Source organism: Haliaeetus leucocephalus, unplaced genomic scaffold (genome assembly GCF_000737465.1).
Source record: "Haliaeetus leucocephalus isolate CR32 unplaced genomic scaffold, Haliaeetus_leucocephalus-4.0 Scaffold141, whole genome shotgun sequence".
NCBI classification, from domain to species: Eukaryota; Metazoa; Chordata; class Aves; order Accipitriformes; family Accipitridae; genus Haliaeetus; species Haliaeetus leucocephalus.
Genome location: NW_010972577.1, coordinates 1,784,073 through 1,808,368, shown reverse-complemented (window position 1 = coordinate 1,808,368; position 24,296 = coordinate 1,784,073). Strand labels below are relative to the sequence as shown.

Here is a 24,296-nt window from a genome sequence, read left to right as displayed (position 1 = left end):
GCGGGGGCCGGGGGGGAGAAGCGGGTTCGTCTGCAGTTTGGCAGCAGGACAGTCCCGTTGTCCCCCCCCCTCCATGGCAGCCGGGCGCTCCCTCCCCGCGACCGTTCACTAAGGGCCGGGCACGGCGGAGCTCTCGGGGCTGCTGGGGCTCCCGGCGGAATTAAAATGCAGCTGACCGCCTACTTCTTCTGGGGCTGCGGCGTCTTCCTAGCTTCGGGATACAACTCCTTCAGTAAGAGCATGGAGGCGATAGGCAAGAAGCAGTACCAGGTCCAGCACGGGGCGTGCAGCTACACCTTCCTCCTGCCCGAGACCGAGAACTGCCGCCCCGCCGCCTCCTTCGTGTCCAACGCGGTGCAGAGGGATGCGCCCCTGGACTACGACGACTCGGTTCAGAGGCTGCAGCTGCTCGAGAACATCATGGAGAACAACACTCAGTGGCTGATGAAGGTAGGAGAATGCCGTTTCTATCCCCGAAATCTCGTTCGCGACATCCCGTCATCAACTTCATTCCGTTGTTCTTTTTTTTTTAATTCTGACAGTTCCTAAACTCACAAAACGCGTCCTCTAGCTGAGCCAAATTTCCGAATTGCCTATCAACCAAAAAAAGTTGTTTTGCAGCCTGAGGACACGATTTTACTGACGAGAAAGGGACAGAGAACTGCACAGCTCGTGCTTTAAAGTTTGTCATTACATCTGAGCTGCTTGGACAAATAGTAATTACACACGCAGGCAGACTGCGAGCATGTCTGAAATTTCCGACGTGAAAGAACCAGCTACTAATTTTATAACTGACAGGGGCTATTTTAGCTCTGTTTAAAGACTGCAGAATGTACCTTTTTCTGAGGCATGTGGGAAAGATGTTATCTGAAAGAGGATTTCAAAACCTGCATGCAGAAATTAACGTACTAAGCCCCACTGGTAAAGAATTGTAATTCTAAGCAAAGACTGCCAGCCTGACTTGTACTGAAATTAGCCTAGTGAAGTGATAGAATTTCAAGAAAGTTCATTAGCGGATATCCTTTGCATCCTGTAACATTTCCACTCAAACATACAATATTCGAGGGAAAAATATTCTGGAAAAGGTGTTGCAGATGCCACGTAGCTTCCTTTAATGCAACTCCACTGCAACTAAGGGAAAATGACATGTTTATTGCCAAAGTGGCAACATTTGTAAAGTTAGACCTGAAACAGCAGAAAAAAATTTCATACCGCATATATTCTTCATATCACTGGGGAATAAACCTGATCACTAGTCCACATTTTTATAGAAACTCATTTGATTCTAAATGCTATACAGTTCAATGGATTTTGATTTAATCAACCTTTATTTCACGGGTACCTGAAAAAGTGTGATAGTATAGTTTAATTGCATAGCAAATTTACGAGTGTTTATGTTTCATACCAAGATGCCTATCTTCCTAGCAATAAATATTTTGAGGATGTAACTGAGCTGTTGACACAGTATCTCCAAGTAAGTGTTCCAGTGATGTCATAAGGTTTTTTTTTCATAAAGAAAGACGTATTTGTGGCGAACAGAGAGAATTCACAATTCTCTACAATGAGTAGCCACGTCTTACACGACTATAAAATAATTTTGCATGAGGGCTCACTTCTCTCATCGCCTACAAAGTTACAGAACTAGCATGATACAACCAAAGAAACCTGCCAGGGAATTTGTGTAAGAAAGAGAAGTCACACTTCAAAGCAGAAAGCATAGTGTTTTCATCTACCTGAAAATGAACCTTGAAGCTTAAATCCAAAATGCATACACTTCAAGGCTGCCATGTGGGCCTCTAATCTGTCTTTATAGGTTTAGGATGCTTAATTTAGACAACCCAGTGTCAGTTCAGTACCTTTTGTTTTTTTAATCTCACAGGCAAACATCCTTCCCTCCACATACTTACTCACCTTTCTACTTAGTAATTTACAGTCCTCACTATTGTAATGTTAGGACCAACATTAACAGATGTGCAATGCAGGATGAAAAACACACAAAGCAAAACAGTCTAATCTACCCAGCTGCTAAGCAATTTCCTAACATAAATAGTAAAATCACACACAAGACTCCAGTGCTAAATGCCCCTTACGTAGGCAAACACAGTATCGTAAGTGGCATCAGGTAAACAGAAACCAGTAAGCAAATTCCAGCACCCTTATTTAGTAAAAACTATGCTTTTTCCTGTTAGTCCCTGGGAAATCAGTTACAAGAGGAATAGGATAAGTATATCTAACCCATTCTTTGGGGGATCAAAAGGCAGATTCTGTTTTACAAGACAGAGAAATGTTTCTCTTACTTGAGCAAAGAGTTCCAAATAAGATGCTTTAGATTAGCCTGATTTTTTTCTGGCTGTTCCACAGCTAAACATCCTGTAAAATATCTGCTGTTTGCCTTTTTCACTATTTTAACACCTGCTTTTTATGTCATCCGTTTTGTTCACAAAGAGACTCCAACAAAAGTAGCTTTTCCTCAGATTTGCTTTGCTAGAGACACCTGGTCTGCAAGTGAAGATGAAAAGCAAACAATAACCTTTAAAGTTGCTTACAGAGTTTACTTGCTGTTTTTTTAAGGTCACTAATACACATTCCAAGGTTCATATTTCAACTTAACCAAAATATAATGCTAGTCAAGGCAGGGCAAAATAAAATTGTTCACTTAAGTCTTTATACTGTATCGAAAGTGTAATATAAGATAAATTTTAAAAATAACCTGACATTAACGTCTCAGCAATTGGAGAAAAACCTGCTTTGGGTCTTGCTTTTTAAAAAGTTATTTTTGCTCATTTAAGAGGCAGCACCTGTTTTGTTTTGAAGTTGTGTAAAAAAAATACATTACAAACTTCTGGTGTGAATTATCCTTTAAACATTGCTCCTGAAGTTCTGCACATCCCAAAACATTTTTACACTCCTCCCCCCCCTCCTGCCTTTAATCCATCAACTAAAGGAAACATTCTGTTTCTGAATGAACGCTGGGCTGTATGAATGGAACAGCATGGGAAGTGTGCGCTTCATCTAGTTAATGGACAAACACAATAGGAAGAAAATGAGTTACGTAGGTCCAGGTTCTTTTTTGATCTGCTCCTGCATAGAGAGCAGCAGACTTTGTTCTACAATTGCTACAAATTGCTGCTTCATGAAAACACAGGTTTTTTGGTCTGAACTGCATTAATGCCTTATGCCACTACTGTATGTACCATACCTAAAACTGGAGAATGTCTCTTCAAAAGTAGATTATGTTTAAGCGTTCAGATGACATACCAGAACGAACCACTATTCCACCTAACCCAGTGTTTAGCAGGAAGCCAGTAAGCGATGCGGTAGAGCAAGGGCCAAAACCCTAGATCAACTGTGCAGCAATATACCTGAAATGAACTTTCTCCTTGGACTTTCCCTAGCTTGGTGTCAATTTGTACATTGAAGTGTGAGATTTTTTTCTAATGCAGTGTGTGGGCAGGGAGAAAAAAACCTCTCAATAATAAGATTTTCAATTAATTTGAGAGGATAGCAGATTGGTATACAGCTGAGATACAAGACTGGAAATTTTAAATGTAGACATGTATGCTGGCTGTTATACTTTGGAATTTTTTTATATAAAAACAACATCAGGTTTTCGGATATTCCTAGAAGACAGGCAATTCCCTTAAGTTCCACAGTTAAAGAAATCTCCATCTGAATTAGTGGCAGCTTTACCATTTGGATCACAGCATTTCTACTCAAGGAACTGCATTTTTTCAGGTATTAAGACATTGAAATAACTGAATGCTGACTTTAATTCACTTCTCGGTACATAAACTAGATCCTATGATTCAGGAGATACGACTGTATCCAAAGCAATAGTGTAAAAGAAGGGGGTCTTATTTTCTTAGTCTTTCCTGTTATAAACAGCTGAAAACAATGTATGATCAAATGCATTATAGCATATGGAATATAGGTAATTTATTTGTAGTTTATCAGCAGATCAAAAGACTAGGAAATAAAAGTCTGTGCCAGGAGTCAACATTTAAACCTAAGTCCAGAACTTCATCCTGAACCATCCCAGCAGACTAGGAGGGGGACACTTTGCTAATAGAAAGGCAGTATTTTTGGATACTCTGAACTGAGATTTGTTTTTCCTTGTCATGATATCCTGCAAGCTAAAAACCCTTTGTCGCTTTGAAACACATTTCTTCCCCAAGCACAACAAAATCAGAGTTTTAAGATGAATGGGAATGAATTCTTGTAATGTTTGATGAGTAATTACCAATGAGAGGTTGTAAGTATTGTCATACTTGTACTGAACTTCATATCTCAAATAAGAAAAGATATTCTGACATGCCGTCATCCAAAACCATCTGCATACAATGGACAAGGACAACTACATTGTACAGTGTTGGATTTTGAAGTACGCAAGAGATTATTCTGACTCTGAATCAAGAGCTGCATTCCTTTCCTAAGTAATGCATCTGTTTTCACTTATTGTGAAAAGTGCTTGTTTTTGTCTATCAACTATGTATTTGCAAAGCAAAAGAGTACTGGCAGGACCCAAAAGAAAATACTTTTTTACTTTCAGATTAGTACATGTTACCAGATAAAGTTTACACGCTGCTTTAAATGATATGACGATGCAGCTTATTGTTACATCTGCTGTAGGTGAATTTCTGTGGAGGGATTTGAAATGACACTTTTGCATGTGTTTAAAAACTATGTTGTAAAGACTATTCCTGCATCACTCCACAAATACCAAATTGGTGATACAGGTATGAAATTGTACAAAATCAACAAGGAAGAATAGAGATTTTCTAGGACAGATCTACAAGATCTGAAGTTGAGAGCTCGCCATCTCCAAGATGTTATCAGTAAAAAATGTGAGAAACAGAGGCTTGTTTTACTGAACCAGTCTCTTACTAGCATTCAAGATATATTTTCCTGTGCTCTCTTTGTTATCACTATGATCAGAAACTTACCGTCTTTGGTCCAAACAGCAAATTGGGAGACTTTCTCCATTAATTATTGACATCAAGTGCTTTATTTTCCTTCTTTTTTCTCTTTCTTCAAGTGCACATATAGGAAATGAGCCTGGAGATGCTTGAATTGACAGTTTCCAGTCCTTTTTGTTTGCATACCCACTTTACATATAAATCTTAACAGCATAACCTTTAGAATATCTTAGAAAATTTGCAGAGCAACTAAGGTTCAGAATGATGTTTCTTTTACAGACAGTTGTCTTCTCACTGCTCCTTTTTTTGTTGTTAATTATGAACAAATTCGATAACATGCAACTCCCCATAATTTACCGGGGGAAACAACTGATATAATTTGCTGGATTCCTAGTCACAAGAAACAAGATATGATGGTATGTATTGCTTAGAACGGAATTTTCCCTAGAAGACACAGATACCCATTTCCAACCTTCAAATTATGATATCTGGTATCTTCAGTGATTATCATACTGTCCTTTTCATACTATAGTATTTGTGCTTTTGAAAATATACCACATGATACATTATTTGATTTACAATACTTCTTACAGTAAACTAAGGCAGCTTAGTAAACCACTATTTATTTAACAACCTTTTACATACTTTAACGCAAGAACTGCCTGTTGTATCTGTTATTTCATGGGATTTTACATAGCTTTGGCTGAAAGCCAGGATGGGAGCAATGTAAGACTGTCTTCCTCTACCATTACCATTATTATAGGGCTAGATGTGCAAAATGCTGCCAACTGATTTAGAAGACACAGTGTCAGACATTAGATTACGGTCTACAACCAGAGAGGTGCCTCTCTCAGATCCTTCTCTGGAGCTTAGCAAACCCAGAGTTTCATCAGGTAACTCAGTCTACCTTAATTAGCTCCCTGGAGTAAGTTCAGTCTGTCTCTTCAGCCTGGAAGAGAGAGAAATAGAGGAATGGAAAACTTTAAAGAAATCCTCCTTGAAGAGGCAGATTTATCAGCATTGCTGAAGAAGTTGCAAAAGCTAGCATGCTGCACGGCCCTCATCCTGGCATACCACTTTGGCACTGAAGTTTGTAAGCCTCAGAATCAAGAGACAATAGATAGAAAGTAGGAATGTGGACTAGGCTGCAAATATGACACAAATATACAGATAAACATTATGCTTCCCACTTGTTAAAACAGCTTAGGTACAAGAGTCAAATCAGGACTGGTAGCCTTTCCATAGAGTTTGGTGTCTCCCCATTCCCATATCCTGACAGAATCACAGAATGGGACCTTCAAAGCTCATCTTATTCCAACCCCCCTGCCATGGGCAGGGACATCTTCCACTAGACCAGGTTGCTCAAAGTCCCATCCAACTTGACCTTGAACACTTCCAAAGATGGGGCATCTACAACCTCTCTGGGCAACCTCTTCCAATATCTCACCACCCTTATGGTAAAAAAATTCTTCCTGGAACAGAAGATGCAAGTTGTACTTCAGAGAGAAAAAAGGGTTCTGGCATCTAGTTAGCAACAAGGTACTGATGGGAGCCTTAAAGATACCTGTACAGACTGCAGAAGAAGTGGGAGAAGATGGCTCTTGAATAAAAAAAATATTTAATGAATGTTCTAGTATATGAAACAGGGATGTCACACAGAGAAAATATTTTGGTAGTCCAAATGCACCCTAGGAAATCTCTCACAGGTAATAACAGCTACACCATTGAGAAGACCATTTGTCAGTGGACCATAAGTATCAATACAACCTTCCAGAAAAGGAGAGTTTCTGTGGCACTGAATAAGAAGTTTCAGAAATAAGCACAGACAATTTTATCTGCCATTTTATTCTTTAAATTTCTCAGAATAGCCAAATATAAATTACAGGTGAAAAAAATATTAGGAGCATCTGGGGAAAAAAAAAGTACGGCACAGTAATTTAATACTTAGAAATGCCTTAGAGATATGGCACATTCCACAGTGGAACAAATTAAACCAAATAACCTCACACATATACAAAGAGTTAAAAAGTGCTTTACAACTGGAAATACTGTGATCATTTCATTTCCTTTAACAGATATATCTCTAGGAAATAGGGCAGAGGAAAAAAGAATTGTATGTATTCTCTAGTGAGAATAATTGAAATACTGTTTGGTGAACGTAAAGTCTATCCTAAGTAAACCAAGCTCAGAGGAAATGTTAAAGAACTCTTCAGGTTACAAAATCCAGATCCATGTTTTGCATTAAAAAAAATCCCACACCTAAATAGTTCTGCAAACACTCACTGTGTCCATTTTCAAGCTGCCTAGGAAAATACATTACTACCCCTTAAATGCCTTTTTTTAAAAAAAAAAAAAAGCTTATTACGTTCCAAGTAATTACTGAAAATCCTATTAGTTTTTATCTGTTTGTGGAACAGGTTAACCCTAAAATTAAGATCTTGTGTACAAAGCTCAGCAAACGTATCCTGCAATTTGTATGATTAGGAGATATCTGTTCTCATTCCAACTTCCAGCACACTATGGCTTAGTCTGGACAGAGAGAGGGAAGCTACAGGAACTTTTCTGCTGTCTTTATAATGCCCATATGAAGCTTTATCAGTTTTTCTAATAATCTTCCAGGAGCCTACTAAGGTCATAACAAGGTCTTACTGCTAAAAAGAGAAGGCTTATAGAATATGTAACATTCTCTCTGTTAACTTCTCTCTCTGTTAGTGAAAGTATGGATGGAAATCTAGTATTGTTCACAGGGTTACATTATTCACAGAAGCTCTAAGGAGTGAGACATTTCCCTCTCTAGGTGAGCAAATACTTCAGAGTTCTTAGATGTCAGCAACTTTCTTTCCAATTCACCTGTCTCTAGTGATTCCTGTTAAACCCAAGTGGCATATAGTGTCCTAATTTTGCTCAAACTCCCTTCAATACTGTAGCGAAAAAAATATCTTTTCAGTTTTGTATTTGTATTCAGGTCTCAAGCATCATGATAGAGCTTAAAAAAAACCAAACTATATAGGGTTGCTTTACCCTCTGGGAAACAACATATCAACTTTCTATCATTGATTTTGGCCAGGGATTAAAATGAGTGGGTTGTGGTAACACAGCTAAGAGCTTAACAGACTATTTTATTGAATAGCTAGCTATGACATCTTATTATTTAAGTTTCCAGAAGGGGGAAAAAAAGCCTTGCTTGATACATTACAGCTCTCTCAATGTTAGCAACTGAAATTCTTTAAGAGGCATTCAGTTTTTAGACTCTGTAGTACCTTTTAATAATGCAATTATGAAGACATTGAAAATAGCTACATGCATTTCAAAAGCTGTGCTAAAGCATACGTGAGGACCAGAGTAATTGAGTATAAAGTCAAAACTAACATATTAGAGCATTCTGGTGTGGTACAGTACAATCACACAACCGTCATCATTTGAGCTACTTCAGAAGCAATGTTATAATTACACTGCAATGCATATATAGCATTATACTATAATGAATAAAGTGTTTGTGAAAACCACATGAAAACACATTAGGCAAATGTTTGATCTTTAATTATCACTCCACTTAATAGAACTTTTTGACAGGGAGAAAAGCTAAAAGTTCTCGTCTTTGGAAAAAGAAAAACGGTATCCTTTTAAAAATGGTAGAATCTTCAAATCCTGAGTACAAAAACGACTGAGCAGCGTATCAAGCCCCATCCAGACAAGAGCTCTGCAGACCTGTCCATTCTCACGCTGCAAAAGCATTCAGAGTCATTCACCTCCTGTACTCACCATATCAGCTTCATCGCTATGCTCGCTTTTTGGTTCAGGCCCGCACCTGACGTGCGTGATCCTGGAAGGAAAAAGCCTCTTTTGTTCCATTCTGTCAGGGTGTGGGAATGGGGAGACACCCAGCTCAGTGGAAAGGACATTTCCTGGGCAATAGCCATAGCCCTTACCCCACCAGCAGCTAGCTCCCCTACATATGATATGACGTCAGTGTATCGGAGGCCTGCTGTTCGTCGTATGACCTGATGTATAGTCTTACACTGAGGTATCTGAGTGAGCCAAGAGGTTTAATTTTGAGAGCTGGCACCTAAAAATCATTTTAGTTTTGTCTTCCTCCACAGAACTTGCAGACATCACACTAAGACGCTTCATATACTTCCTTTAGGTCCTCTCCTTTCAACTACATTATGTTCTGTGCAACAACTTTCCTCCCTATTTTCCATTTGCAAGGTGTAACCACCTGCAAGATACTAGTCCAAACCCACAGTTTCAAAGTGAAATATAAACCAGCCCCTTAAGGAGAATGTGCCAATCGGTCAGAAGCAGTAGCCTCACTTTTCCACAGTATCAGCTGTCAACTGACAATCTCAGCTGTGCATAAAGTCAACATTCAAACATCAGAAAAGCTGCAGGTCAAGACTGAAATATATGTAGCCATGGAAAACACGCTTGCCATACTTTCCTATTGAATTACTAAATATCCTGTCCATTCAGACAGTTCAATATTCAAGAAAATTCCCTAGTGAAGACTTAATGAAACAATTTCCATGTTTTTGCTTTTCTTTTCAGAAAGCTTTTCTATAAACAAGGTAATTCAGCTATTCAAAGGGAACAGCAACTTCCAGTTTCTTAATACAACTTCAAAAAAATGGATAAAGTAGGTGAAAGGCAGCTTAAGTGAATGAGTAAAAAAAGACAAAATCTTGTATTTTTCTGCTTCTAAGGAATTGACTTAAATAAAACTAAGCTTCCTTGCGTGAGGTCTGAACTTTGACCATATTAACTATCCCTGTGTTTTCACTTATCTTAAACTTCCATCCTGGTGCTAGATTTTCTGTCAGATATAATGATTGCCTATAAAGTAATAGTAAATTAAAAAACCCTGTTGTAACTGCTGTTGGAGCTTTAGTGGGAATGTTTTCTGAAAACTACTCTGACATGATGAAACAAAGTTCAAATAACTAGAAGGTAAACCCTAAGACTAATAACCTAACCCTTAGAAAGAGTATAAACTGCAACAAATATAAACAATCTGACCCTGTTGAAATCTTACCATGGCCAAGCAAGGATTCTGACAGCTACAGTTTACCAGCTGCGGAAGAAAGTTTAAATATAGTAAATAATTCCCTATTTTTTTTTCTCCTGACACATAAGTTTATTTGACTTGCATCTAGAGAAAACTTATCCATGTCTTGAGTTCAGCTTCTTTGTTACGGTAAACTTTATTATTTTAAAAAGGCTCTGAGGACAGCATACAAAAACCTAGCTCCACTCTAAGCAAGTAGAAAAATTCCCACTGACTTCTTAGGGAAACTGAGATTTCATCTGATGTATCTAAAAGCTCATTTGACTCAAAAGGTGAAACTTTTTTTTTTTTAAACTATTTGAAGTTGATAATGGAGTAAATCAGACATGTGCTTTCAGGCTTACTTCATGTGGACTACCTCTAACTGGTAAGGATGCTATTGGAATAGAAAAAAGAGTGATAATATTAATCACAAGGAAATACACACTTTCCTTTTCTTGTCCCTCTCAAGTCCACGTGGGAGTAATATTTCCCAAGAGTCTCATCCAGTCAAGTCCTTCGTGCTCACCATTTTCCTCAGTGAATTTCCTTCCAACTTCGTAATATTTTTAACCTTCAAGCCAACCAGACAATTCCTTCCCTCATCTGGCTTTAAGATCAGTCTTCCAGCCCCCTTTTGCAGCTCATTGCCTTTATGAATTCCTATCCCTGACACATGAATTTTTAACATTCTGCTCACACAGATTCAGTTCCTTTTCTTTTTTCCCTCCCTTCTTCTTTCCCTTTGTTAAGACCATTCAGCTTCCTGACTGTCCAGTCTGAACTTCTTTTTCTCTACGTCCCTTGTCATTCAGGTTTCTCACTTCTGGCTTCTTTTGTCCTTGTTAAATTTCTTTTTAACCCTCACTACATGTGTACTCTCCTGGGTATCAAGACAGATAGCTTCTTTTCTGGCTAGCTGCATGCAGTATTGATGACGTACTTTGTTGCTAGATGCGGTTACTCATCTAGGGAGCAGAGTCTTGCATCCAAGGGAGTTTCTGGAAAGTGCATTTAAAAGTCTCCCTCTTCAGTGGCCCATCCCATCAGATCTTGATAGACAGGGACACTTTCCTCCCATGCAATACCCATCCTATAGTGTGTAGGCTTGGTTCTCAGCCATTTTTGCTGAGAGTTCCTCCTCTTCTATTACAATCAATGCCAATAGCATTGCTTATTTTGAGAGGGTCTGGCTCCAGTTTCTGGTCTTCATAGAAGGGCACCAACTGGCAGCTGCCTGGCTTCAGGCTTTCAGAAGCAGTGACTGGAGCTCAGCTCGAGAGGTACCTTCCTCCACCACCTGAGTGCTCAGTGGGGCACCAGAGACAAAGAGGAACTTTGGGAAGCAATGGATGGCAAGACTTTTCTTCTCGGTTCTGTTCCAACAAACTAAATTGCCTGCTTTTAGATGGATAATCCTATCTATTGAGGCCAAAAATGTATTTTTTATCAGGATTACATAATTTAAAATATTTTTTTTCTGCATCACACACTACATTTTGTTTCTGCAATATGCTGCCTATACATGCTGATCTTATTTCCAAATATTTGTGTTTGTCCACTCTTAACACAGTAGCTTTCTGTTTTATCTTTGAAGCATGGAATTCCTCAGAAGCTTTTGCTTTAAAGCCTCTTAACTGTGCTAATGGAACAGCAAAGGGAAATAAATAAGTAGCATTTGACAAGAACGTATCAAGATGCTCAGTGTTTTAACTAAGCAGAGGTGACCACCTGAGCTTCTCTTACTTAAGGCAGCCCTTAGTGCTCTCTGTAGTCGCAGTCAAGGCCATTTTGGTTTTGGGGCCCTGCTTCCCCTGCCCAGTGTTTTGGAAACTTCATGAAAGTTCTCCAAAAGCTCTGGTCTGGCAAGTGAGGAATTTTCAGATTGGTGATGAAAATGTAGCAGCTTTTCCGACACACCACCCTCCCTGCCCAGCTAGCATATTAGCAATGAGAACAGTGGCGAGCAAGATGCAGCATATCTTAAAAAAAGAACTACAGCACTTAAGAGAGAAAATCACCTTTGGGTGGTTTGTTTTTTGTTTTTTTTTTTTTTTTCAAATATATAGGAAAATCAGTGTGTGAGTTCTTAGTAGAGAAATTCAGTCCTTCAAAACTGAAATCAGCAGCTGGCATGTACTGTGTCAAAGTCTTCAGCATTCAAAAATTGGCAGGCCTTCAGCTTAAATGACTGGTTCTCTCTTGGTAGCATCATCATTGAGGCTTCTTCTTCAAGAAAAAAAAAAATTCTTACAAAAGCTGCTAAACTATATTTAGAAGCTAGTATGTTGCAAAGTTTAAGAACTACTCAAACTGCTTTCAGTTTCCTTTATCTGTGAAGTTTAAAAAAAATCTAATGATTTTTCATGCTGAAAGATGCTCTGTGAACACAGCTTTGAAACAGGAGACACCCAGTTTTATAGCTTACAAAAGAGACTAATTGTATTCCACTGCTTCCTAACTAGTTTGATCCTTGAACTCCGAATCATTCTTCCTTCTGGTTGGAAGTGGAATGCAAGATGACTGCTTCCCTAGAAAGCAATGCTCAGAATGAACTGTGAATGCCTAGCTCTTTTTCACTGCCCCAATAACGTATTTTGAAAAGAGAAATTTACTTCATATTTCTTCAAAAAATTGCATTATGATTTGCTCTACCACATCATGAGCTGTTCTCTAAAATAGGCTGTTCTCTTGAAAGAGGAATGCATAAAAAAATTCACCTGATATTATAAGTTGAGGTAAAAAGATAAATGGTTTTATATTAAGAAAAATCTGTGGCACATATAAATTAACCAAAAAATTCATAAAGTTTATAAGGCTACATAGCCAATGTCTGTCACAAAGAATGTCACAAGTACCCCCACCTGCATACCTGATAGTAAGTTTATTTCAGCAGCCTATTGCTCAATGGAATGGAAAAAATACACAAACGGGAAAGGATTACTTTAGACCTGGAATAGCAAGTGTTCACTCAAATGTGGGCTTTTTAGGGCAGAGTCTCATCTTTACACCAGTCTGGTAAAGTCCTTATTCCCTGATGGTAGCATGCAAGTACAAAATATGACTGAAAACATGTAGGCTTGTCTCCAAGAAGTTTGAATATTCAATTTGTGAAATTATAGCCCAATGCCATAACCTAGCATTTAAAAATTAAATATCAATTGGCAGTATTTCTTATATTGTTCATAAATAAGGCATCCTAATTTTCAGTGTTGGTGGCTTGTTGCACATAATGTGGAATATTTATATTCATTTCAGTGAATGGCAGAAGCATCATTGGCTTCTTGTCTTCCTGGCTTCAGTGCTACTGAACTTCGGCAAAATGCCATTCATGACTCACACTATTTATTTATTTATTCTTTATTTTTAGACTAATGGGAACTTTATGAATTCCTTCCCTGATTTCTAAGAGAAATACCACTTAGCTGTGATACTGAAAAACGGTGATTCAGAATCTTAGATTACTGCCTTAATGAATATCCTTAACTCTTAATGTGAATGGTTAATCACCAAATAATTGATTTTAGTTCTGAAGATATTGTTGTTAAATTTTTTTAAAATTATTTCCTTACCCATATAGAAATTCACACTATTAAATGGTTTGTCAAGTTGATTATTTAGTTTCTATTAACAGCATTTTTTTGAAATCTCAGGAATATTTTTCATTTGCAATTTTATTTACATCTCCTAAAAAAATGCACTGTAAAAGTATATGCATCATATATAGCATAAAGAAGCTAAGTCATCCTCCAAGTGACAACCCACATGAAAATGCATGCACAGTTAGGAAAGCCGTAGTTAGGTATCACATGCACAAAACAAGCTCAGTGTCTGGAATGGTGGGAGCTCAACTCTAAGACAGCCTTTGGGATAGTTTCAGCTCTCAAAGTCTCTTCCCTTTTCCTATGCACGCTTTTGCTTTTTCTTCATCATCGTTTTGATTGTAACTTTTGTAGGGAGTTCAAAGCATACAGTAGAAAGTATGATCATGCTGTAATACCTTTTAGGATCAGGTACAAAATACTTCCAGTCAAGAACACAGAGTGAAAGTCATTCTTCGTAAATATTTGTGCAGACAATGAAGGCATTTCATGCATTTAGTGTCATGTTATATTAATGAAATATTTGGTTTTTATTCAAGTAGATTATTGCCAATGAAGGGGGGAATTCTTTCCTTCTGCTAGAAAGTGTAAATTATACAAGCATAACAAACAGCTTCCTCTAAATGAGATGTAATCAGACATGAAAATAAGCTGGTAAGCTTTCATTTAGTGCACAAGAGGGATTAACTGAACCATCTCCTGCATATAATTTACTTTAAAGTCTGTATTTACTATTTTAAGAGTTAGCATTTAAACCTTTAGTATTTTATTACACAATTTTAGCTTGAATATTTTCCAATAAATCACAGCTCACTTTCAACTAGTATTCATTTATGATGTTACTTTCACCTTTTGTTTGCTGACAGGAAAATGAGATAAGAGAAAAATCTTAGCTGGAGGTCTGGACAGGCAGACATGCTCGATGGGGCATGTAAGAAGCTAATAGCGCAGAGACATCTCAAGCATTCCCATATACATTCCCAAGAGATTTTTTTTCCCCTCCCTTGAGAAACACCACATAGTCCTTTGGGACTTCCTGCCCCAGGAAAAGAAAAAAAGAAAGAAAGAAAAAAAGAAAAAAAAAAGGCAATTTAAAATGTCTCTTTTCCAGACACGATTGCCTTTTTTCTTCTGCAGTGTACTACTTTTTTCCAAAACTTACAAGCTACTAAAATTGATACCTGACTTTCAGAAAACATAGAGAAATATATTACTTTATTAAAAGTTGATTTAAAATAGCTTAAGGTCTGATTGATGGGGATTGATGCAATGCCCTTAAAAATGTGTTCCCTTAGGTCTGTCAAGATAAATGGATCTTGGAAGGGATAGTGATTTTTTCATTTTTATTCTAACTTTAAGCAGTAGCAACATTGATAGACTGTGAAAACAAGTATGAAAAGCTTTTTTAAAGAGAACAAAACTGTCTGCAAAATTGAAATTTTTACAGTATTTTGTCTTCATAACACCAATACATTGCAGTGATGTGGAAATACAAATATAAGCACACATGGAGAGCCTGGCAATATGGTGCTCCATTCATTACATACATGCATATTAAGCAGCACGTGTGGCATATATATGTAGGTAAAATACTTCATATTGCCTATATGAACTACTGTGATGAAATTGTGAGTGTTTTCTTCTTTTTATAAAGACTACATTACATTTCACTGTTATCCTGTTGAGTAGAATCCAAAAAGATAGGCTTATCCCAAGAAATCCTTCCTAGTGTGCAGACTTCAATTACACTACAAATAAACAATTCACATATTTATTCTTTTAATTGAAAGTGAAGTCTCTTAAAATAGTGTTTGACAAAACTGTATTTTCTGTCTTTATATACAAAAATGTATTTGTGAATCAGAAATTTAAGGTTTCTGTGGCATATATGGCTGACCTTCTACAATGAGACAGTTGCACATTGGCACAGAGTTTGAAAAAAAAAAAGTTTCAAATTATGGGCTAAATTCTACTTCAGATGAGTCATCAAGAAACCAGACGCAGCCCCAATCCAAAGAACACGGCCAGTCTGAAACAAGGGCAAGGCAACCAAGACCAAGCATGACTGGGTTAAAGATAACTCAAGACGTCTGGAGTATGAGAAGTAGGAAGGTCTCATCTGTACTCTGAAAAAGTATTCCGAAAAGGAACTGATAAGACTCATCAGTGGTTTTCTTATTTTGCCTTGTCACTAGAACTAAGCAAAATGGATTATGGATGCTTGAGTTAATTTTCCATCTCGCTCACTTTTGTGTATAAACTAAACATCTTAGGAAACAAGTTGTCAGGATGATGATCACAGGTATTGGAAGGGCTGATTAAGTTCCTTTGGTTTAAATTCACAAAGATAAATTTTGAATAAAGCACAGGACACTTTTAGTAGGGATGCAAGAACAGTAACTCAAAAAGCTTTTGACAGCTTAATTTCTGTCAAACACTGTAGCTTCAATGCATATTTTAAAAATGCCTAGCTGTAAATGTATTTTCTGTTGCTAGGTTTTCTACTGGATCTACTCCACTTACGGAAATTCAAAACAAAAATTAGAGGAAAAACACTACAGACGTCATTATCCCTGCAATTTTCTCTGTATCTACATTAGATGACTAAGCATGCAATATGTGTTGTAATACAACCTGTTCAATACTTCCACAAGTTCTTTGGAACTATTTTGTAAATTAATTACTAAGCACAATCAAGGTCTGAATAGAAATTGCTTTTTTTCATGGAAATCTTATGCGCATTCTTTGGTTTTCCCCCTTGAAAATATGAAGAAAGCTAGTTTTAGTTAGTCCATATTTATCAGACTGCTGCTGCCAAGAATATGAAGGATCTAAAACTTCAAATTAATGGCAGGAGAACAATCAGTTGTCCCTGCAATCAGAGGAAGATAAATGAACCTCATATGCACTGATATCCTTAGGAGAATATTAGGCAGTCTGGATTTAAAACTGTAGCATATAATTTTAAATCATGTTACTTCTTAAAATGACTTTTCTACACTATCAACAGCCACAGTTATCTTAGTAACAATTTTGACATCTAAGCGCAATCCACAAACTTGACAGGAAATTGTTCCTTGATTTTCTTTTAGGTTAGCGCCTGCAGGCTTAAGTCAAAAGTCCAACAGCGTATGTGGGAGCTGGTGCAAGGAAGGGTGCAGGAACGCATAGCTGGCATATGGAGACATACGACCTCTCCATTTGGCCAGCAATCAGCTGTTACATGGAATGAACAACGCAAATGCAGTGGAGCTTCATACAGTATATCACACATAGCAGTTGCTGAGTTTATGGGAGTAATGACATTTTTCATGCAGTGAACCTGCTGATCTAAATACAGGGTTATAGAGATATGTCTGCAGATAAGCTTTGACCTCTTTGCTCTTTCTCCTAGCAGGTACAGTCTTAGAATGGATGCTTTATTGTAAGAATAAAGATTATCTTCAAATTTCAGTGGACGAGTTGCAAGAAAGCCTAAAACCAGTGCTTTTGGAATTTTCTCAAACTTACAGATGAACTCCCTGAAAGTGGTGAATTGCTTAGTCTAGTAATCCATATTAGAGTCAAGTCAAAAAAATCTGGATAGATTCTGATGATCTTAGGGGTGGATACAAAGGATCATGCAGCTCCAGCCATTTATCTGCTCCTTCTAGGGGACACAGCACTATGGAGGAACTCACGATTAACATTACCTTTCTTTGAAAATAAATGTTACAGTTGACAGAATCTGATTACAAACATTAAGGAAATCACCAAACTTTATTGGAAAGACTGCTCCAATAACTGACAAATTCTATAAAAATGCAACTAGGAGCCAGTATTATTTGTACCATTTATATGGGGTAGCATTTGGCAAAGAAGGGATGTATTCATACAGCTATAAATGCTGCCAGGAACATGACCGTTTAATTCGTATAACAAAGAACAAAAGCCAAGACCTCATTTATAACTTTAAACAAAAAAAATGGTAAGTTAAAGTGTCTATACAATGCAGAAGTTACTGATTCTTTGGAAAATTGTTCTGTAATGTGGACACAAACTATATGATAGCAATCAGGAAGGCTCTTCATTTAAATAAGTATTGGCAACCCTTCATAAAGGATTAATACTATCTCTGCCAATGGTTAGAAACCAAATTTCTTTTAACGCATACTCTACATGTTGTCTTTTCTTTCTTGCCAATTTAAAGCTTGCTTAAAAAAAGACAATCTTGGCTATAAAAGCAATGTTTTGGAATGTGCTCCAATATGATTGATCTGTCCTTGTTCTTTTGGCAACTTAGCTAAAGTACTTTCGTCAAATTTTATGATTTTATATGATTTGAAATAATAAAGCATGACAGGCCAAAATTGATGACCTTAGAGAATTCTGTCTGACTAAATACCATAACTATATTACAAACTTTAATTGTGCAATTATTTTTTCAGTTTTCCTAGCTGTTTTTGCAATTTAAGCATTCTTTAAGAGACATGCTTCTTCCCATCTGTGCTTTCATTTATATTTACTTTCTTCAAGAATACATGCCAGCCAAAGTCTTTCAGAAAAAATAGGAAGTTTCATGAAAAAATCCCATGAAGATTCACTGAAATGCTATCAACTAACTAGTCCTTCTTTCAAATCTGAATGTATTAATACCTCTTTCCCTCTGCCCTGCAATTTCCTTAAGATAGGATTCATTGATTGACTTACTCCCTCAAAAGTAGAATTTCTGAAAGAAGATGCATCAGTAACAGTCAGCTATTAGGTTTTGACAATTACTTTGTCCAAAATAACCATCATGTAATCAAGGTTAACATATATCAACACAAGCCTTATACACCAGCTGTTAATCGAATTAAAGAGATTAAAAATTGTCTTCCCATAACTAGCCATGTGGCAAAGGAGAAATCTGGCAAATAATCCCTGCTGCACCTTCCACATCTGAGCAAAATATTGGAGAAGACAGACATGCTGTTCAAACCAAACTGCCAAACTTCCCGACTCATGGATGGGGACTGAAGCATTTCATTCCTGTGCCCTTCCCTCTTGTAAAGGACCCGAGCTATTCTCCCCTCTTCAGAAATTCTGAGTGTGCTACTGCTTATAAAGGAAGGAGGCTCCTTGGCAGGAGCTGATGAATAGTACTCGACAAAGAAGTGTGCCCCAAAGAACTGCAGTCTTGCAAAATGCCTGCTAATCCTCAGTGTTGTCGATGAAGCTCAGCCTTGGCTGCCTTAACTGGAGCCTGTATTGAGAAAGTTCTTCCACCTCCCTCTCAGGGAAACACAAGGGCCTCCTTTTCCGGGAGTATGCAATGGGAATATGTTCTGCTCTCGCTAAGGTCAGTGGGAGATGATGGGCATTTTGGATGAAAGTAATTCTTTTATTCATCTTCAAAGAAAGACGAAAGTAAGCACCTGCCACTAAAAAAAAAAAAATTACAAAATGTAGTTGTAAAAAGTCCTTTCCACAATTTTGCATTGTATGATGAAGAGAGAAGGGAATATAAGCAAAGAGAGATGAGTCCATGTCTTGGTTCAGGTCAGGAAAAGAGATTTTATGATGTGTACATGTAGAGAATGCACAGAAGTGGGACAGGATTAGTGAATATGAAGGAAAGAACAGAGAGGTTTATGTAATCATGCTTTGTAGGATTTTTAGGCAAAAAAAACCCCACAAGAAGCTCCAAAGCCACTTGATAGATCAATATCATTTTGATGCTTCATGTTGCTCTAAATAAACATAAATAAACCAGATCATGAAACTGGCTTTAAATCTTAAAAATGTTTGATGTTCATATTTCATGCTTTCAAGTAAGCACAAATACTATGTTCCCTAAGTTACTGATTTAATATTTTAAGTTGAAAAATGGATGTGAAGACAAACTGTTAAACTGGAGACAAAAGAATACTTCAATGGTTTAGAATACATCACATGAATGAGATAGGAAAGAGGTTAGATACTTGGAGATAGGCTTATACTTACACATATTCAGATAAGATAAATTATGAAAATGCAGATCTGTGTGTCCAAACAGAACTGCTTTCTAAGGTTGCAAGCACAGTAACAAGGGGTATAAAAATCTGGCAACCAGAACCACCAGATGCCTCAAATTGTAATCGCAGGTTTTGTGTACTGTAATCAGAGCAACCTTACAGCTGGGTGTTTGAACTGGGCAATTACATTAGTCTACCGTAAAATGTTTACCTTACCTTTAAGCCCAGAATTAACTCATTTTCTAGTAGTCTGCTTTGGAATAACTCAGTGATAACATTTTCAAAGAAGTCATGCAGTTCTGTAATCCTATTTGCAGAGATGACTTTGTTCAGATTCTCATTCTGATCCCTCTCTAGTGAACAAGGAACCAACCTTGAAGAATGAGGTTTAATATCCACAATTACTTTATGAAAGAAACAAAGCTCTTGATCAGTCTTTCTTTGTTCATCTAGTCACTGCCTTCTTTCTTTTTTTTTTGTGGGCCTTTTTCTAAATTAAAGAAGATGCAATATTTTCAATGCTTTCTCATATGGTAGCTCTCTGATACCTGAGATGTCTCACTTTTTTTTTTTCTCTGTATGTCTTTTTTTTTAACCCCATGTCCCTTCTAACTGCAGATGTGCATTGAGTCTGCCAGGCGAGGCCATATCCTCAATCTTTATAAAAGCATTACAATACTTGACTGCGGTACTGAGGCAAATAAAATGTGTTCTGGAGATCTCCCTTCATTTTCTTTTAATAGAGGTGCATTTGAGCAAAGGTCTTTTCCAAGTTGTCTATAGTGATGTCCAGTTCTCCAGCTTCAGTTGCTAAAGTTAATTTGGACTCATATAGATTGTTTAATCCCCAGATTTCTAGCCTTTTCAGAGGGACATATATTAATTGTTGTTCTTGGTCTTCATGGAGCAGCATCTAACTTTAGTGAAAATTTACTTATTTTTATCTATATAAAAGCCTTCAGAATTTTGCACATCTCCTTGGACTATGGTGCACTAAAAACCATCTTGCACCGCTTTTTAAATTAAATTATCACTATACTCAGACATCTCATAGCTTAATCATCAAGGACCAAAGATGTCTTATCATTACTACAGAATTAACAGCCACTGATCTTAGTTCAGCAGAAAAGAAGAAGGTGACCTAAAAGATGTCACCAAAGTTTTAAAAAAATTCCAACATGTTTGGTCAAATTAGATATGTCTCTGGGTGGGGAAGTTTTTGAAAATGAGGAATATCCAGAAGCAAAAGGTAACACTTAAGAACTGTGAATAGGGAACAGCCTTAACTGCTTAGTATGATGGCAATTGAAGATAACCCTGTTAAATTATCATGCCAAAACCCAGCTGATTGCACGCTTACTTTTGGTATTCTAAAAGGTTATTACGCAAAGAGCATCTAAAGGCTGTTTAAAAGCTAGTTTTAAATCCCTGTGGTACACCTGAGAAGTAAGTACACTTATGCAGCAGAATAGGAGATGTGGGTCAAACCGCGTGCCAGATCTGAAATAGCTGTTGTGCATTGCAGTTCACCAGCTGCAAGGGGAGAATGGAGTGAACAACTACTGCTTTGGAAGTTTGGTCACACCGGACAAAAAGAGTAATGCTTACTTCAAACTGAGAATATACATCCAGTTTTAGAGGTTTTAACTTAATACACCCCGTTTTCTTCATTTGCCACTTTTAAAAAACAACTGTGAAGTCAGAAAAAAAAAAAATCCAGTCCTTGCTCAAGTAATGTTTAAGGGGGAAACATTCCAAGCTGATTGATCTGCCAGTTGATCCTTAGCTGTTCAGAAGTGGAATGGCTAGATCTCAGCAGTGGTTTGATAGAATATTAAATCATAAGCTGCTTTTTCTTCAATGATATGGAAAGTAGCCATACAATAATGTCCAAAGCTCCTCCTCACAACAAGCCATTACTCATATCAAGATAGCATTATCAAAATAATATTTTTTAAAGAATCAAGATATCAGCCATTTTCCTTAGATTAGGAATTGGTGATTTTTTATAATTTGTGCTAAATGACTCTAGGCATTTGTTATTAGCTAGCATCCTTTTTGGAGGTACAGCATGAAGCCCCAAAATGATTATGGTTCTCTTGCTAGAACAATATTGGAGTGAAGTAGAAGTTTGATTCTAGAAATTTCTAGAAATTTCCCCAGTCAAAAAAAAATATAAAAAATCACATGGCCTGGATTTTTAAGAGTTCAAACATAAGCAATGACTCATGAAAGAAATATGAAATAATTGCAAAGTTATTGAGAAAATGATACTAAAGAAGCATGGAGAAAAATCAGCCTGCTTTTGGTAATCCAGATACATGGAAAGAAAGACTTCATGAAAGGTTACTTGAATTTTCTCCTTCCTACTTATTTTCTCCTTGCTTTTGTTGAAAGCAGTGTACTGTTGTAAAAAGACTACCAAAAAAGCCTTATTCATTTAGACACAGAAATGACTTTAGAATGAAGTATGTAAAACAGTTCTTGCATTCCTAAATATTAAGCATTTAAAGTATTTATAAGTTTTCCTACTGTTTCATGTCTTTATTTGAAATTCTCTCTGATAAAAACGCGCACATAACAGTGTTAAAAGACCTTTTCCCTGACTTCTAGTCACATGATGAAAAATGCTTTTGAAAATATTTAAGTCTAGATACAGGAAGACGACTAAACTCCTAAGCTTTTTTCTTCTAAAAAATTCCCATTGTTGCCAAAGCTGGTGAAGCTCCTCTGACGGTGACGATGGTGGGAGCACTAAGGCAGAAAAGCTTCCGAGTGCCCGCAAGCATTCCCACCGCCGCGCCTTCGACCTACCTCCTGCAAATCTCCGTTCCTGCCTTTAGAAAATGGGTGGCCACACATTCCTTGTCATGTTCACCCTTCCTCTCAAAGAGCTTAACATTGGGAAACTTCACATAAATGCATAACAGACAACGACAAGGAACAAATTTGCTTAGCAAGGCAGCCAGCAGGCTTACTGTACTCCCCCCCCCCCAACATTTAAAGAATGCAACTATCTTCTCTCTTTCCTTTCCCATGTAGCTTGAGAATTACATCCAAGACAGTATGAAGAAAGAAATGGTAGAGATCCAGCAAACTGCAGTGCAGAACCAGACTGCAGTAATGATTGAAATAGGCACAAACTTACTAAATCAAACAGCTGAACAGACCCGCAAATTAACAGATGTTGAAGCACAAGTAAGTAATGAATTTCAACCTAAAAATGCTTCTGCTTCCCAAACACCTACCACTATACATTTAACACAGTTTAGTGTTACACTATTCAGTTCAACAATCAGAAGTCAATCATTACAATCAACAGCTCTACTCAGCGTAGGAAACCATTCGTATTTGGTAACACAGAGTTCCACTGTTGTCTCTTGAAGATTTCCATTACAGCAGGAGTTGAAGTATGTCTGGCAAGACAATTGTTACATTCATCTTTATAGATAAAAGTACTTAAACCTACTATACTATATCCAAACATCACTTGGGTACTAGTATGCTTTTCTACAACCCTCATTGTATATCTCTGTTTATTATTCACCTCTCGCCACCAGATCTTAGCTAAAAGAGAGTTCCTTCAAACTGCCTTTGTTCCATTTACCAAGCTAATTCCTTTTTTATATTTAAATTTGCCTTTTTTTTTTTTTAAACTTCTTGTCAAGAAAAATGGGTCTTTTTAATGAATGTTTTCACAAATACTATAAATTCATTTCCAGCACAATTATTGTTATTTAACAGAGGGATAAATAAATGAATCAGATATGAATCAAGAAAAAAGGGATTAGGATGAGGCTACTAGAAAAGTAGATTCACACAGAAGTAAACTTGCCTACTGTACATATTATTTTCTAAATAATTTTAAACAAATTAATGTATTTATCTTTAATTATTACTTTAATTGAAAAGCATTAACTACAATAAGACATTATGTGAAATAGAATGCAGATTTTAATATGGTATAAGGACAAGTCCAATCGATGTACAATGGTACGTATTTGTAGTTTTGCTAACACGGTAGGAAAATTCAGATATATAATTCCCCAAACAAATAATGAATAAAGCATGCAGCACATAACATTTTATATAATGTAAATAGCATGCAAAACCTAAAATCCTTGTTAGACGTTTTACTATCTGTAGAATTCATCCAATGAATTAAATTACTTTTTTTAACCTAAAACAAGCCTTTGTGAACTCTTTGATAAACTGATAGTTCATAGCTCACAGGCGTACTGAATTCAACTTTCTAACTGCATGATTCAGGAGCCCAGTATTTTGCCTATGTTAAGGGAATGTATTTACTCATTCACAGTAATGTCTTTATGGAAATTATTCAATTATTTTCTGCTTAGAGGAAGAAAATCATCACTGTAACTTTCCTTCTCTGCTTGAAATTACTGGTGACTGGGTTAAGGGCTTAATTAACAAAATAAGGAAATTAACCAAACAATTGCTCTCTCAAGGACACTTACTTTTGGCAATAGTTTTCAATTACACTTAAGTGTGAAATCATGTCCTGAATGACTGTTTAACGTGAAGGACATGAGTAATCAATTCTTCCTGCCAAGGAAAGCCAAATTCTGCTGAATTAAAAAAAGCTGTTCTAAAACAATGAGAAAATATTTCTAGAAAACATGCCTCAATGTAATGCAACCCAATACAAACCAAAAAGTATCTTCCATGTTTCCTAATATCTGCATTTCTTCATTTAAAGATGCAAATAAATTTAGACAGTAAACAATGCATATAGAAA

At 36.9% G+C, this 24,296-nt stretch overlaps 1 protein-coding gene across 2 annotated transcripts in view; it reads left to right on the top strand.

Moving 5' to 3' along the window:
* Window positions 1-147: 147 nt before the first annotated feature.
* ANGPT2 (angiopoietin 2) overlaps window positions 148-24,296 on the top strand; it is a 43,330-nt gene continuing 19,181 nt past the window's right edge. For both annotated transcript variants that reach the window (XM_010561070.1, XM_010561071.1), the window contains exons 1-2: window positions 148-450; window positions 22,580-22,735. In XM_010561070.1, coding sequence (XP_010559372.1) covers window positions 166-450; window positions 22,580-22,735 — 441 coding nt within the window. In that variant the 5' untranslated portion in view covers window positions 148-165. The remainder of the gene's footprint in view (window positions 451-22,579; window positions 22,736-24,296) is intronic.